This window comes from Ostrinia furnacalis, unplaced genomic scaffold, assembly GCF_004193835.3.
Source record: "Ostrinia furnacalis isolate ACB-3 unplaced genomic scaffold, ASM419383v2 OfSCF3139, whole genome shotgun sequence".
Classification (NCBI taxonomy): domain Eukaryota; kingdom Metazoa; phylum Arthropoda; class Insecta; order Lepidoptera; family Crambidae; genus Ostrinia; species Ostrinia furnacalis.
In genome coordinates this window covers 963,138-978,390 of record NW_021133378.1, presented here as the reverse complement: position 1 = coordinate 978,390, position 15,253 = coordinate 963,138, and the positions used below count along the sequence as shown (strand labels likewise).

General features: G+C 40.4%; 3 protein-coding genes across 3 annotated transcripts; 1 reads left to right on the top strand and 2 right to left on the bottom strand.

The window, feature by feature from the left end:
• Nucleotides 1-365: 365 nt before the first annotated feature.
• RhoGAP54D (Rho GTPase activating protein at 54D) lies at nt 366-9,608 on the bottom strand. Its single transcript, XM_028310990.1, has 7 exons — nt 9,275-9,608; nt 9,008-9,195; nt 8,549-8,758; nt 8,101-8,309; nt 7,437-7,627; nt 2,063-2,235; nt 366-626 (listed from the first exon to the last, which is right to left on the bottom strand). The coding sequence occupies exons 1-7, from the start codon at nt 9,385-9,387 to the stop codon at nt 370-372; spliced, it is 1,341 nt and encodes a 446-aa protein (XP_028166791.1). The 5' UTR covers nt 9,388-9,608; the 3' UTR covers nt 366-369.
• Nucleotides 9,609-10,323: 715 nt separating this feature from the next.
• Nucleotides 10,324-11,235, bottom strand: LSm1 (U6 snRNA-associated Sm-like protein LSm1). Its single transcript, XM_028310978.1, has 3 exons — nt 11,041-11,235; nt 10,776-10,960; nt 10,324-10,574 (listed from the first exon to the last, which is right to left on the bottom strand). Exons 1-3 carry the CDS (start codon nt 11,096-11,098, stop codon nt 10,401-10,403), a joined length of 417 nt encoding a protein of 138 aa, XP_028166779.1. The 5' UTR covers nt 11,099-11,235; the 3' UTR covers nt 10,324-10,400.
• Nucleotides 11,236-11,468: 233 nt separating this feature from the next.
• Dok (docking protein homolog) lies at nt 11,469-15,087 on the top strand. The gene is made up of 2 exons (XM_028310972.1): nt 11,469-11,900; nt 12,353-15,087. Exons 1-2 carry the CDS (start codon nt 11,817-11,819, stop codon nt 13,919-13,921), a joined length of 1,653 nt encoding a protein of 550 aa, XP_028166773.1. The 5' UTR covers nt 11,469-11,816; the 3' UTR covers nt 13,922-15,087.
• The last annotated feature ends 166 nt before the right edge of the window (nt 15,088-15,253 follow it).

Sequence of the window (15,253 nt, the reverse complement as noted above, 5' to 3'; positions counted from 1 at the left end):
ATTTATTAATCTTAAAACAAAAATTAGAATCGCTACAAATCCCTTTTAATTTTACAAATTTCATTTTCAATCTTTTTACTGAACGAATGGTTACTGTGAGAGTTCCTGGTACTGATAACATCAAGCGATTTTTGTGGAAAGGTGTCCCTCAAGGATCCGTCCTAAGCCCTCTATTGTACGATGTGTATACTAGTGAACTCGAACGCGTTATTGCCCCTTCCTGTTCAATTCTACAATATGCTGATGATGTCTTAGTATACTCAGTTGATAATTGTATTGCTACGGCTTCTTCGACACTAGAAGAATCTCTAAACAACCTATCCCTGTGGTTATCAAAGCATGATTTATCCCTATNACGCCTTTAATTCCTTATTTAACTAAGAAATCATCGCATCGAACATCTCGAAGCAAATTGCATACAAACATAGACTTTAGACGGTTATCATAAAGGTTGTATTCGCACAGCACAAAAGCACTCACCTCTTCAACGGTGTTAATAGTAGACCCTGATCCTTTCTTCGGCGTCTTATTGAGGAGTCCCTTGTTGAAGATGTGCCGCTTGATCGAGTCGCCGAAACTACGCGAGCCTGCCACTTTACCCGTCCTCTGGATTTGGATGGGGGTACCTGAGAAATAAATAAAGACAAGTGTTATTTGACTGGTGACTAGTTGGAGCAGAAACCGCCATAGTTGGTTTAGAGGTGGTCATCAATTTAAATTAAAAATCTGTTGTGATTACAAACTAAACTAAAGGGAGATGTGGCAAGGGGGCGGGGCCGGTGTCGCAGCGATATGCCCAAAAACAGAACACATTGCTCGTGAAAGGAATGATGACAGCAGCGACGTCATAATGTAAACAGTTTACATTGCTTGCGTAGTAGACTAAGAGCTAGTGAACGCCAGACCTACGTTATTTTATAAAGGCTGAAAGTTTGTCAGCGCATGCTCCCAACATAGCTAAGAACCATGGCCAAACATGAAGTTTGGGTCATGGTGGCTTTGGCAGACAGACGGTTCTAAAGGTGTGTAAAATACCAACTTAATTACGTCAAAGTATAAAGGCAGATTTTTTGATATTTCCTTCAAAATGTTATTAGAAATGACGTCATTAATTGACAGACACTTACCATGGTGGCAGCCCTTAGCCAGACACCTTAAAGTTCATGAAAATGTAGTCCTACTTACGTCATACTATAAAAGCTGATATTTACATAAAATATTTGAACTATCATTTGATGAAGTTTCCTCATCAGCCAGACACTTCTGATGGTTCCTTCGCCTTGCCAGACAGCTTTTAGAGTGACTGTGCGACTTATAGTGTACTATTTATAGTGCCTCGCGTTCGCACTTGTTAAAGTGCGAACGCGAGGCACTATAAATATTATTTTTTGTACTTTTTCTTAATTTACTCAAGTATTTGAGTCTGCAAATCATCATCTCATGTTGATGAGCTGATGAGTGAAGGTAAGTATAACTCCTTAAGGCTATAAGACACATTTTAATTTCTTTGTCTGTGAATTTCTAATGCGACACTGAGATTCTAACACAGCGCATTAGCGCGCATCAGTAATAATACAGCAGTAATCATATAATAGGTAAAAAGAAAGTACCACACCCACCTGTCAGTTAGATGTTCTATGTCCACGACACTTCTATCAGTGATGGTCTCATTTAAGTCCACGTCGGGCTACCAGCCTGCCCCTGACATACCCATCTTTGAATCGGTAGCCCTTAGCCCAACATCCATATACAGGGTGTTAGGTAAATGGGTATATGAGCCGACACTAGCCCATGTTAACATGGTCACATAAATGGTATGGTGAAGTCAGAAAAATTATATCTTCATTTTAATTATTTAAATTTTCATACAAATCGGGTTTTATAAAATTTATTTTGTATGAAAATTAAAAAAATTGAAATCATGATATCAAATTTCTGATTTCACCATACCATTTATATGACCATGTTAACATGGGCTAGTGTCGGCTCATATACCCATTTACCTAACACCCTGTATAATAGGCCAGCCCTAATTAGCCTACAAGTAACGCCATAAGCTCACCGTATCCGTTCTGCCGGTTGAAGTGCTTGATGAGGCGGCGCTTGTGGTGCGAGTCGGGCAACGCTTGAATGTGCGCATAAAGCTGCGCCAGCGCCGTGTCCGTTGGATTGCTTTCGTTTTCTGCCCGCGTTCGGTGGCGATCGACGAATGTGTATACTGTGTTCGCTGCGGTCCTGTAATGTGTACAAGATTTTGTTACAAATAGGTCACCGAGCGTTGATTTCAGTAAGTTAACGTCAGGCCACCGAACTTGGTGCGTCGTAAAGAAGTCGTTAAGTCTCAATAAAAAAAGGTTGTAGCTGATTACGCCAGGGCTACGGAGTCCGCTTGGAAATGCTCGGGAGATAACTAATAGTTAGTACTTTAAGAGTAAGACGAAAACAAAGTACGAGTATGTCCGCACCCTATCAGTGATGCTCTCGTCTACATCCACGTCACGTTTTCTTCCGTTCCCACGCGGTGCTGTACTCATCAAATTATACGCGTTCATAACGATCATAAACCAAGTAACCATATCTTTAATGTTTATAGGAGAAAGAAAGTACCAACTCCCACCTGTCAGTGATGCTCTCATCCAAGTCCACGTATAGGGACAGGACTTTCTTCCGCTCGCGCGATTGCGCGTCCGTCACAAACATAACAACAGCAGAATAGCACTCTATTTGTATTGCCTTAAGATAGTAAGTATGTTCGCACCCACCTGTCAGTGATGCTCTCGTCCAAGTCCACATCAGGCGACAGCACTTTCTTCCGCTCGCGCGCTATAACGCACTCATGCGCATACGTCGCAAACATAACAAAAGCAGAGTAACTACCTCTTTTATGTCTATAGGAGGAAGAAAGTACCGACACCCACCTATCAGTGATGCTCTCGTCCAAATCCACATCAGGCGACAGCACTTTCTTCCTTTTCCGCGCCGTGAAGTAAGCGCGCGCGTCATCGCGATCATAACAAATCCAAGTAACTCTTTACATGTATAAAGGAGGAAGAAAGTACCAACACCCACCTGTCAGTGATGCTCTCATCCAAGTCCACATCAGGCGACAGCACTTACTTCCGCTCCCGCGCCGTGAAATACTGCGCATGAGTCCATAACGATCATAACAAATCCAAGAAATTTTACATGTATAAAGGAGGAAGAAAGTACCAACACCCACCTGTCAGTGATGCTCTCGTCCAAGTCCACATCAGGCGACAGCACTTTCTTCCGCTCCCGCGCCGTGAAATACTCATGCGCATCCATAACGATCATAACAAATCCAAGTAATTTTACATGTATAAAGGAGGAAGAAAGTACCAACACCCACCTGTCAGTGATGCTCTCATCCAAGTCCACATCAGGCGACAGCACTTTCTTCCTTTCCCGCGCCGTGAAGTAAGCGCGCGCGTCGGTCGCGAGGCGGGCCGGCGCCGCGAACAGCTGCCCGCAGTGCCGGATCATGAAGCTGATCACCGGCGCTAAAGCTATGGAGTCCGCGTGGAAATGCTCGGAGCATACTAGTAGTTAGTAAGAAGAAAACACACTATGTCTACACCCACCTGTCAGTGATGCTCTCGTCCAAGTCCACATCAGGCGACAGCACTTTCTTCCTTTCCCGCGCCGTGAAGTAAGCGCGCGCGTCGGTCGCGAGGCGGGCCGGCGCCGCGAACAGCTGCCCGCAGTGCCGGATCATGAAGCTGATTACTGGCGCTAGGGCTATGGAGTCCGCGTGGAAATGCTCGGGGATAACTAGCTTGTGGAACCCTGAGTGGTCGCATGAGACCACGGTAACAATTGATTCCTATAGTGTCTCGACTCACTGGTAACTTGAAGGGCTGTTAGTTAGTAAGAAGAAACCTAAGTAAGTATGTCCACACCCACCTATCGAAACTTTCATCCAAGTCCACATCAGGCGACAGGACTTTCCTCCATTACCGCGCCGTAAAAAACTCGTGCGCGTCAGTAGTANTAAAGGTTATATTCGCACAGCACAAAAGCACTCACCTCTTCAACGGTGTTAATAGTAGACCCTGATCCTTTCTTCGGCGTCTTGTTGAGGAGTCCCTTGTTGAAGATGTGCCGCTTGATCGAGTCGCCGAAACTACGCGAGCCTGCCACTTTACCCGTCCTCTGGATTTGGATGGGGGTACCTGAGAAATAAATAAAGACAAGTGTTATTTGACTGGTGACTGGTTGTAGCAGAAACCGCCATAGTTGGTTTAGAGGTGCTCATCAATTTAAATTAAAAATCTGTTGTGATTACAAACTAAACTAAAGGGACATGTGGCAAGGGGGCGGGGCCGGTGGTCGCAGCAATATGCCCAAAAACAGAACACATTGCTCGTGAAATCAATGATGACAGCAGCGACGTCATAATGTAAACAGTTTACATTGCTTGCGTAGTACTAAAGATTATTACAACGTTGAGTACTGATACCGCAGTGGATAATGAGCACACATTTTAATTTCTTTGTGTGTGAATTTCTAATGCGACACTGAGTTTCGAACACAGCGCATTAGCGCGGATCAGTAATAATGCAGCAGTAATCATAATTATAATAGGTAAATAGAAAGTACCACACCCACCGGTCAGTTAGATGTTCTATGTCCACGACACTTCTATCAGTGATGCTCTCATTTAAGTCCACGTCGGGCTACCAGCCTGCCCCTGACATACCCATCTTTGAATCGGTAGCCCTTAGCCCAACATCTTAATCAATTAGGCCAGCCCTAATTAGCCTAGGGGCAGGAAAGTTCTTGAGTGGCGACCACGAGCTGGAAGACGTAGCGTGGGCAGGCCTCCCACTAGGTGGACCGACGATCTGGTGAAGGTCGCGGGAGGTGACTGGATGCAAGCGGCGCAGGACCGGTCTTTGTGGAAATCCTTGGGGGAGGCCTTTGTCCAGCAGTGGACGTCTTTCGGCTGAAACGAACGAAAGAACGATTCTCTCATCCAAGTCCACATCGGGCGACCGCCCCTGACATACCAATCTTTGAATCGGTAGCCCAACATCTTGGGGGGGGGCTCCAAATCATTCTGGCCAGGCTCCCCCCTCTGAAAATTAAGCCTAGAAGTTAAGCCATGAGCTCACCGTATCCGTTCTGGCGGTTGAAGTGCTTGATGAGGCGGCGCTTGTGGTGCGAGTCGGGCAGCGCTTGTATGTGCGCATAAAGCTGCGCCAGCGCCGTGTCCGTTGGATTGCTTTCGTTTTCTGCCCGCGTTCGGTGGCGATCGACGAATGTGTATACCGTATTCGCTGCGGTCCTGGAATTATAATAATAAATAAACTTTATTTCTCTTTCACAGAGGCATGAAAACTTATATCTAGTTTCATTTACATCATACAGCAATATGACCTTTGTGAGAGACTGGTATCTGTACTAGGGTACCAAAGACACGTAATGCGTACAATTTTTTGTTACATATGGGTGCAGGTAGGTTAACGTCAGATGACAGAACTTTCTTCCGCTTGCGCGCCGTAAATAACTTGCGCGCGTCTATAGCGATCATAATAATAAAAGCAGAGTAACTCTCTTTTTGTTTGTAAGCATAAATAGATCATAAGAAGGCTTGAGCCTTCTTAGCGCTCCTGCACACGACGCCGCCACCGCGCCGCCGACGCGCCGTCCCCGCGCCATCAAAGCATAATTTCGCCAGCGGCGCAGCGGCGGCGCGGACGCGGCGCGTATAAACAGTGCAAAGGCGCGGGGGCGGCGCGGTGGCGGCGTCGTGTGCAGGAGCGCTTATGCATAGCCCGCTCCATCGCGACGGATGGATGGCGATGGAGCGGGCTATGCTGAGAGTTTCCCTACGTGATTGAATCAGAAATGTGGAGATAATAAACTGTTAATAAAGTGACAGTGGGCGGGGTCATAAATCGTAGAAAGCAGTTGGGGCAGAAAAGTTCTCGAGTGGCGACCATGGGCCGGACGATTTGGTGAAGGTCGCTGAAAGACCCTGAAAGCGGGCAGCGCAGGATTGGTCGTTATGGAAATCCTTGGACGAGGCCTTTGTTCAGCAGTGGACGTCATTTGGCTGAAACGACGAACGACGACGAAGAATAAAGAATACCGCACCTACCTATCAGTGATGCTTTCATCCAGGTCCACAATGGGCGACAGGACTTTCATCCGCTCCCACGCGTGCGCGTCCGTAGCAAACATAACAGCAGCAGAATAGCACTCTATTTGTATTGCCTTAAGATAGTACCTAAGTTTGTCCGCACCCACCTGTCAGTAATACTCTCATCCAAATCGACGTCAGGCGACAGCACTTTCTTCCTTTCCCGCGCCGCAAAGTACGCGTGCACGCATCAGTAATGATACAGCAGTAGAGTAATCATTTAATGGGGAAAAAGAAAGTACCACACCCGTCTGTCAGTGATGCTCTATGTCCACGACACTTATAGATGACCCACACTGAACTGCCCCACCAAACTCAATGACAGGGGGGCGCTACCATCGTTCAACTAAATGGTTTCCAACATGGCCAATATCGGAACCAGCGATCCGGTATTGACGGTGGCGCCCCGCTGTCAATGTCATGGATAGGACAGTTCATTATACATTAGAACATTACCTATCAGTGATGCTCTCATCCAAGTCCACATCAGGCGACAGCACTTTCTTCCTTTCCCGCGCCGTGAAGTAAGCGCGCGCGTCGGTCGCGAGGCGGGCCGGCGCCGCGAACAGCTGCCCGCAGTGCCGGATCATGAAGTTGATTACCGGCGCTAAAGCTATGGAGTCCGCGTGGAAATGCTCGGGGATAACTAGCTTGTGGAACCCGAGTGGTCGCATGAGACCACGGTAACAATTGATTTCTATAGTGTCTCGACTCACTGGTAACTTGAAGGGCTGTTAGTTAGAAAGAAGAAACCAAAGTAAGTATGTCCACACCCACTTATCGATACTTTCATTCATGTCCACATCAGGCGACAGGACTTTCCTCCATTACCGCGCCGTAAAAAACTCGTGCACGTCAGTAGTAATACCAAAGGCAGAGTAACTAAAGCCCGGTCTGTGAGCACGTAGAATTTTGTCCAATGACCCCTAGCTACCCATCCTTATCGCTCGCGCGTAATTATATTGCTGTCGCGACTGGCACCCGCAGTGAGTGTGCGAGCGCGATAGCAACATAATTACGCGCGAGCGATATGGATGGGTAGCTTGGGGTCATTGGACAAAATTCTACGTTCTCACAGACCAGACTATAGCAGTAAGAAAGTACCAACACCCACCTGTCAGTGATGCTCTCATCCAAGTCCACATCAGGCGACAGCACTTTCTTCCTTTCCCGCGCCTTGAAATACTCATGCACGTCCATAACGATCATAACAAAACCAAATAACCAACTGATTACATGTATAAAGGAGGAAGAAAGTACCAACACCCACCTATCAGTGATGCTCTCATCCAAGTCGACGTCAGGCGACAGCACTTTCTTCCTTTCCCGCGCCGTGAAGTAAGCGCGCGCGTCGGTCGCGAGGCGGGCCGGCGCCGCGAACAGCTGCCCGCAGTGCCGGATCATGAAGCTGATTACCGGCGCTAAAGCTATGGAGTCCGCGTGGAAATGCTCGGGGGATAACTGGAGGAAATAGATAAATTCATTTGGTTATTTCTTGTAATGGGAGGATATGAAAGATATCTAATGTCTTAACAAATAAATCAAATAGCTTTATTTTATACAATACATAGTTTGTAATCTCATTCAAATGGTTATCATTATACTAATTGTGGCACCCTGTATGGGCAAGAGCCTGCTTCATCTCATTTTTATATGAACAAGCAAACTTCTACAGCTGTCGTTGCTAACTCCGCGACATGTCGCGACGACAACAATATGAAATGACGCGCATACGCGTTTTGTGGCCGCGTCTGTCGCCGCGTTTTGTCGCCCAACGTGCGCTGTCACTTAGAGGATATTTAAACTATTTATTTCATGCCAATAACCAAAGTTCTTACAATTACCTACATAGTAATTATTATGTGGACTTGCCAGGTTTTACCACTATGTACTTAAAAGGCAAGAAAAAACAAAAGATAAAATAAAAAAATCACCTTTCTCGGACACAATAAATGCGGTGTGAACATTGTAGCCAAAGTGTCCGGAGACATGCGATTCGACGCTTCATTGTCGGCCACTAGACGAAGTAGTTTGAGCAACCTTTCCAGAAAGTTCCTGTGTGAAGGCGTTAGCAGTAGGAGTAGCAACTGCAGGGCAATCAGGAGTTTGTCTTCTGACGATTCTGCATTTGGTGGGTATTGCGCTGTAACAGACAATCGACTGATCAGAATGACAAAAAAACATTACACATTAAAAAAAAATTTGTTTCTTTGTCCTCTAATTCTACAGAATTTCAACACACTGAAATCATCATGATTCAATCTACTAGATCTCACTGGTCAATATTGAAATGTTTTCATATTATCAAAAATAAGAGGAAAAGCTCATAGTTCTTCCAAAATTAAGAACAAAACAAAATAAACAATAATATTGTCAACTCACTGGCTAAAGTGCAATACGTTTGATAATACTGATCCATCAGGAGTGGTTGCGGTAACTCTGCAAGGAACCCCTTTAGTACTGAAGCACAATCGTGGACCGAAAACTTGCTGTCTTCAAGACCAAGGTTGGTTCCCGTTACCAGTAGCTGCCGTAACTCTTGCTGCCTGCTGAGTGAGCCGGTACGTCGAAATATACCTTCTTGAGTTACATCTGTAGTCAAGAATAATGAGTTATACTTAGGTACTAAAACTTTGATGGAGTTTACACAGCTCTTAAATGGGCATTTCATAAATTAGTCCCATACACTCATTTATCTAATAAATATCTGGTAGGTACTGCCATAAGTAATCTGTATGACATGAACATACATCTTGAAGATTTCAACTAAATGTTCAACTAGTTAAAATAGTAAAAATGAAAGGAATATTACTTTAACAATGATCATTTCAAACCACTTACTCTCTGGCTGAGATAAAAAGTCTATTAGCTCGTTTAGTCTCAAAATTCCTTCTTCTGTGATAGAATTTGCTTCAGCTGTATTTTTTATTGAATTAACATTGTTTTGACTAGATAATGAACTAGGGTTCTTAGTTTTCTTATGAAAATTCCAACGGAATTGCTTTGGTTTATCTGTTGAACAATCAACACTGAAAAAAAACAAGATTGAGCACAATAGTTACCAACAATGAGCAAAGTATGTCTATTAATAGTGACTTAAATACTTACTCGTCCGTGTTTATATCTACAACAAATGATAAATGCATACGAACTAACGTAAAAAATTGGTCTAAATTTTCTTTTCTCAGTCTTTCTATCATTGTTACATCAATAGAAGTCATTTTAATTGAGTAAACACAACCACTTCAGACAACTTAAATAATATCACATTGCACTACATGTCTTCATATTGAATTACATCACAGGGCCTTATTTCTATTCTGCACGGGCGTCTTTCCTGTTTATTTGTTAAAATAGCATAACAATAACCCAAAAATAAAAATCTAACAACTGTTTTTCAAATGTCACATTCTCACAACGGACATTTTATCACGTTCAGAAACCAGTAAAGAAACTTCCAGTTTGACATTTAGCATTTCTGAACTGAACTTATTTCTTTTTTTTTTCATTGTGGCTTCATGCGGTTTGCACATGAGTGGTGGGGTATGGTTTGCAAATAATTATAAAATATAGATTCCTGTGTTTAATGTTTAATAAAAGTAATTTTCGTTAATTTTTTATATAACCAAGTAAAATAATGGTTATTTTATTCGGTCGGGGTATTCTCTTGAGCCCTTAAATTATTTTAGATCCTGTAGTTTTTCAGTTGAATATTGAAGGGGCATAAGGGCTAAGGTAGTGGTTTCGAACGAAAAGTTAGAGGACAAAGACTAGCCACCTATGACTTAACTATACTTTTAAANGGCCTCCCACGCAGTTGCTACACTTTCGACCGTTACTACACACCTAGTCGGGTTCAGAATCATACAATCTAACGATTTTATAGGGTTTTTGCCGTATTGCTATGAGACATGGTTTTGGTCGTGGGCTCTCGTACTATTTTAAACAACAATATGCCTAAGATCTAGATCCCCTAAACCCAGAGATTACTCCTACAACCTCACAAACTTAATTTTTTATCTACATACCTACCTAAGTATTTTACTTGATATTTTTTCATGCCATGGAAGATAATAAAATAAATATAGGTAAATGTAGGTTAATATTACATATTTCCATAATACATTAATAAACATAATATTAAACAAAAACAATAGTTACAGTCATAGATACTATTTAATATGTTTTTAATTACAGTCTTATCTTAATATAATGAGAATGCTATATTTAGAGCCTAAAACATATCATCATGCCCTAAATCAGCAAGCAGGTTCAGCCCCCTTTCTTTTAGGGCTTTTGAGAGTAACTTCTGTTGCTCAATTTTAGCATCTTGTTCCCGTCTCTGAGCATCTAAAATTTCGTCTACTGACACTTCAGTTAGCGGCAAGTTCTTTTCTTTGTCCTGATCCTGGAAATGATAAATAAGAGGAATTAAATTATGTAAGTAATTATTAATCATGTGCTACACACATGCAATAAAAATAACATGACAGCATTAAAATTCAGTACTTTACGTTTTTTTTAATATGGAAGACAAAAATGATTATAGCTAATAATACCATGAATAATACCACTGGTAATTTAACAAGAAGTTATTTTTGCTACTTACGATTTCACCCAAAAGGACGACATTTTCGCCTCTAACAATGAATATTCCCCTTGGAATATCACCATACTCTTTACCAACATGGATCCGTTCAATAGTTTTATGCAAAACTAAATTCGCAAACTGATCGACACAACGCAGATATCCAATCAAGGTCCTCCCATCGCGAAGCAGCACCATGAGTTTCTCTTCATGAAACAATAATTAATTAATGGTAAAAACAGAAAAACAAAGGCAAGAGCACCGGTACAAAGCAAGTAAAACATACTGTCTAGTTCATCCAGTAAATGTGCAGTGCCCGCCAAAGGATTGATGTTATTTTGCATCTTGCAAAAGCTAAAGAGGGCACGTTTGAAAATATTGTTACTTCTACGTTAATATGGACTATTTTTCTGAAAAATATCGCTAAAATAATATTGCGTCCGAGATCCAAACTAAATCTATCAATCGGTGACTGACACTGACAGTCAGCTGCTTGACAGGACACTGTCAGTGAGCAAGCCATGTCCGAAACAAACAAAACTACAAAATAACTTCAGCCGATTATTTTAATGTAATTCATTCTATGTATCACAAACATTACAACAAACCCTAAAAATAAGTCCAGTTATTTATTTTTGCTAATTAATTTCTTGTTTTATGCCTTTTTTAATTATACAGAAAGATGTAAAGTCTAATAGTTTTTTTAAGTAAAAACATTTCGGACAATGAGTTGATGGCAGCGTGTTCCATTACGGAACAAAGTATCTCGATCATTTTTTTGACCTTAATTTCCTATACAAAATTATATGAAAGTGTTATCTTTAGTGCAAGTGTACCAATTTCATACAACATAGAACACGTCGATGAATGAGGAAAATAAAATAATAAAAAAAGTATGGCTGCGTGAAACACGCTGTACCGCTGTCAGAATTATTAAATTGTTTGTGCATTAATTTTCTCTTGTATTCTTTCGAAATACTATTGAAGATTTTTGTGCTATGTTTAATTGTGTTACTTTCGTGCTACAAAGTTACTTAAATCCCGTTCAGCGTAGCATTTAAGATGGATATAGACGACGAGATCAAATCCGGTTGTTTATTGTTTCCACCCGCTGGTGGGAATGTATTTAGCAAATTCCCTAAAAAGGTATGTAAGATTACGCGTTTTAGAATTTACTAATAGTAATTCTATCGCAAAGGGTTACTTAATCAGTTCACTTTTTGAAATAATGCTTCCTGTTGAGGCAAGATGTTATGACACCGTTATTCGCGTTGTTATTGCATTCGGAATGAGTCAGGTATCTACTGGCTCGCACGTTTGCCACCGATAGGTTATGCATTAAAAAGAAATTCATTAGGTTTATTGAGGCATATCAAAAGATATTTGAAAGAAAGAAAGATAACCAATTTGATTAAAAGACCATTTAGAAAAGTTGTTTATAGTTTCATTCATTTATTACCAAAGTATGAGTAGAAACAAATATATTATATCTACAATTTAAATTGTATTTGGTAATTAAAATGAGGAATATGTAGATTCTGTATTACATTATTTCTTGCATGAAAATGTAATAAACGCTGTTGTCTTCTATTTTTCAGAAAACCTGGCAGCAAAAGTATTGCATCCTATACAATGCAAGTAAGCAAGGAATTGAACGATTAGAAATTTATGATCATAAGGAGGATGCCACAACAGCTTCCTCTGCTATTCCTAAGATTATTACTCTTGAAAATTGCATCAAAATAACGCATTCTAGTCCTAATACTATAACGATACTTACTAAGTCCATTACACAGCAGTTAAGTGCCCAGTCAGAAGCAGAGACACTAGAATGGGTCACTGCTCTCCAATCTGTAGCGTTTAGAGGTCGGGATTTGAATCCTATAAGCTGTGATGAAGATAATGATCTATATTGCTCATCTGGAGAAGGAGTCTTCTCTGTTAAAATGTGCACGTCAGAAGCATCGTCAAGATGCGGACTAGAGGCAATTAGATATCTCCTTGTGCTTACAGCCACGGCTATTGAATTAAGAGATGTCAATGATAACAAGCTGTATGCCAACTGGCCTTATAGGTACATCCGGAGATACGGCTACAGGCAGGGAAAGTTCACATTTGAAGCAGGGAGAAAATGTGACACAGGAGAAGGTATCTTCCACTTGGAACATCCAAACCAATCTGAAATCTTCAAGTGTTTGTCATTAAAAATGAAGACAATGAAACAAATGATTGGAAACGACAATTTGAACAGTCCAGAACACAGTGAATTTAACATTCAACCCAGTGCAAACTTGTTCCCAGGATCAAGAAGCCCCTTAGTGGCTGCCAGACCTGATGACTTGAATTTAAGCTCTTTATCATTCAAAACCACATCTGTATCAAGCCAGCAAAGTATTTGTTCGTCTGACAGGGATACAGCTCCATTGCTAATGCCAAAACCAGCTTTAAAACCCAAGCCACAAAAGCCTCCACGCAAGATAATAAATGTCCAGAAAGGTATTATCAAAGATTTGCCAAGTTCAACAGATGAGAGCATAGATTTTGGCAGATACAAAAAGCTTGATAACTATGAGCCAATTGAACAATGCAAAAGAGAAGAGAGTCCACCATCAGTGCCATATGATAAGGTTGAGGTGCGCAGTGAAGCGTGGAAGACATTAGGAATTGATGATCCAGACCACACAGAGTTTACTCCAAATCTTGGGGACAATCCTAACTGTTTGAAACTCATATCAAGGTCTCAAGATAATCTGAATACCACTGGGCCAGAAGCATCAAGAATAATTTTGTTACCTAGCCCAGTGGTAGACCCAGAAGATGAGAACTATGATAGATTACAGTATTTTGGTTCCACAAGCAAATTGAATAAGTCTTCAAGGTATAAAAAGATTGAGGCCCGTCCAACGACTTTAGCTTTAGGGGAACCTAAAAATAAAGACACATGGAATGACTATGATGAGGTGGAGAATGTGATGCAAACAGCAAGGCTTGCAGATGACTCACATTTGGGCTATGGGATGATAAGGAAACCAAATACCCCTGGGCCCCAAGTCCCTACCGCGGCTCAGGCTCAAGCCCTTCAAAATCATGTCGGCCTGGAAGAAGTCAATCATAATAACTGCAATGGAACAGATTATGCTATTGTTAGCCGTCCAAAAAGAGTTTGATGTTTTGATTACAACGAAACTGATATAAAGACTGAATTTTTATGGTAACCATTGGCCCAATTTGGTATGTGCCTACTTAGGCTTTAAAAATATTTTTAAAGGCATTCCATTTTGCTAGTAAATGGAGACGAAATCTATTTTTTTATGTGTGTCAAATTGTTGTTGGTCACTAGAGTGTGTTGTAATCTCTTTAAACATTTTGCAATTTTTGTTTGACAATAAGCAATAATTCCATTAGTAATTTACCAATTTTATAATATTTTTTGAAGATTCATAGAATTTTAAATGAGACTGTATTGCATTCCCATTTTATATCCTACTTATTTTTAGATACTTGTTAGAGATTAGATTTTATAAACTTGTATATTTTATTGATATTATGTACCCAAGTATTTTATTGCTAGGAGATTATGGATATTGTATTACATTGTGATTATATTGTGCCTTATTTTTATATTTTATTTGAATGGGAAACCAAGTAGTTTGTGCCAATATAAAGTTGAGCTAGTTACACCACTTCTATGGTGCTTTATGGTGTTAAGTATTCAGTAAGTTTTACAGTTTTTGCAGGAGTTTGTAGCATTATGATTTATTCCAGTGTTCATACCTGTTTTTTTGGCATATCCACATGATATAAAAACTATTAAAAACAGATAATTTCCTTACCATACACATGTGCCTATTACTCTGTTATAATATGCACATGTGTATGGTAAGGAAATTAATTCTGTAATTAATTTTATAAGAATAACATGAGGTCAATGACTATGACTAAGTCACATTAAAAACCTACATAATTATAAGATTTGTCAGTTTATTGTACCACTGTTATTGTAATCAAGATATTCCATAAGTGCTGTTCCATTATTTGGCCATATTTTATTGTAATCTCTTAAAATGTTAATAAATTACATAATCTTATAAATGTGTTTAATTTTGGTTGAAAGCAAAACAACAAAAGAAGATGAAATTAGTTTATTATTAGATTTTACTGTACAAAAAGTATATCTATGTTTGATATTTGAATGATTGTATAAAACATACATGACATAGTACCTAACAAGTGAGCTAGTAAAACGAGTAGATTACAGATCCCTATATTCCAGTTAAGTCAGTAAATTTACAGAATAATTTCTAGGATCACTTAGCAATTATTTAAAATTGCTGACTACAATAAGATATTTTACTAAAGTAGGTACTGTCAGTTATTCTGTTATTGATATTTATTTCATGAGCCAAATAAAAATAAAAACTTGAAGGTATCATTAATAACCAAGCAACCAAATACTTTAATTAATATTTGTCAAACAAAATATACAAAAATAAATACTG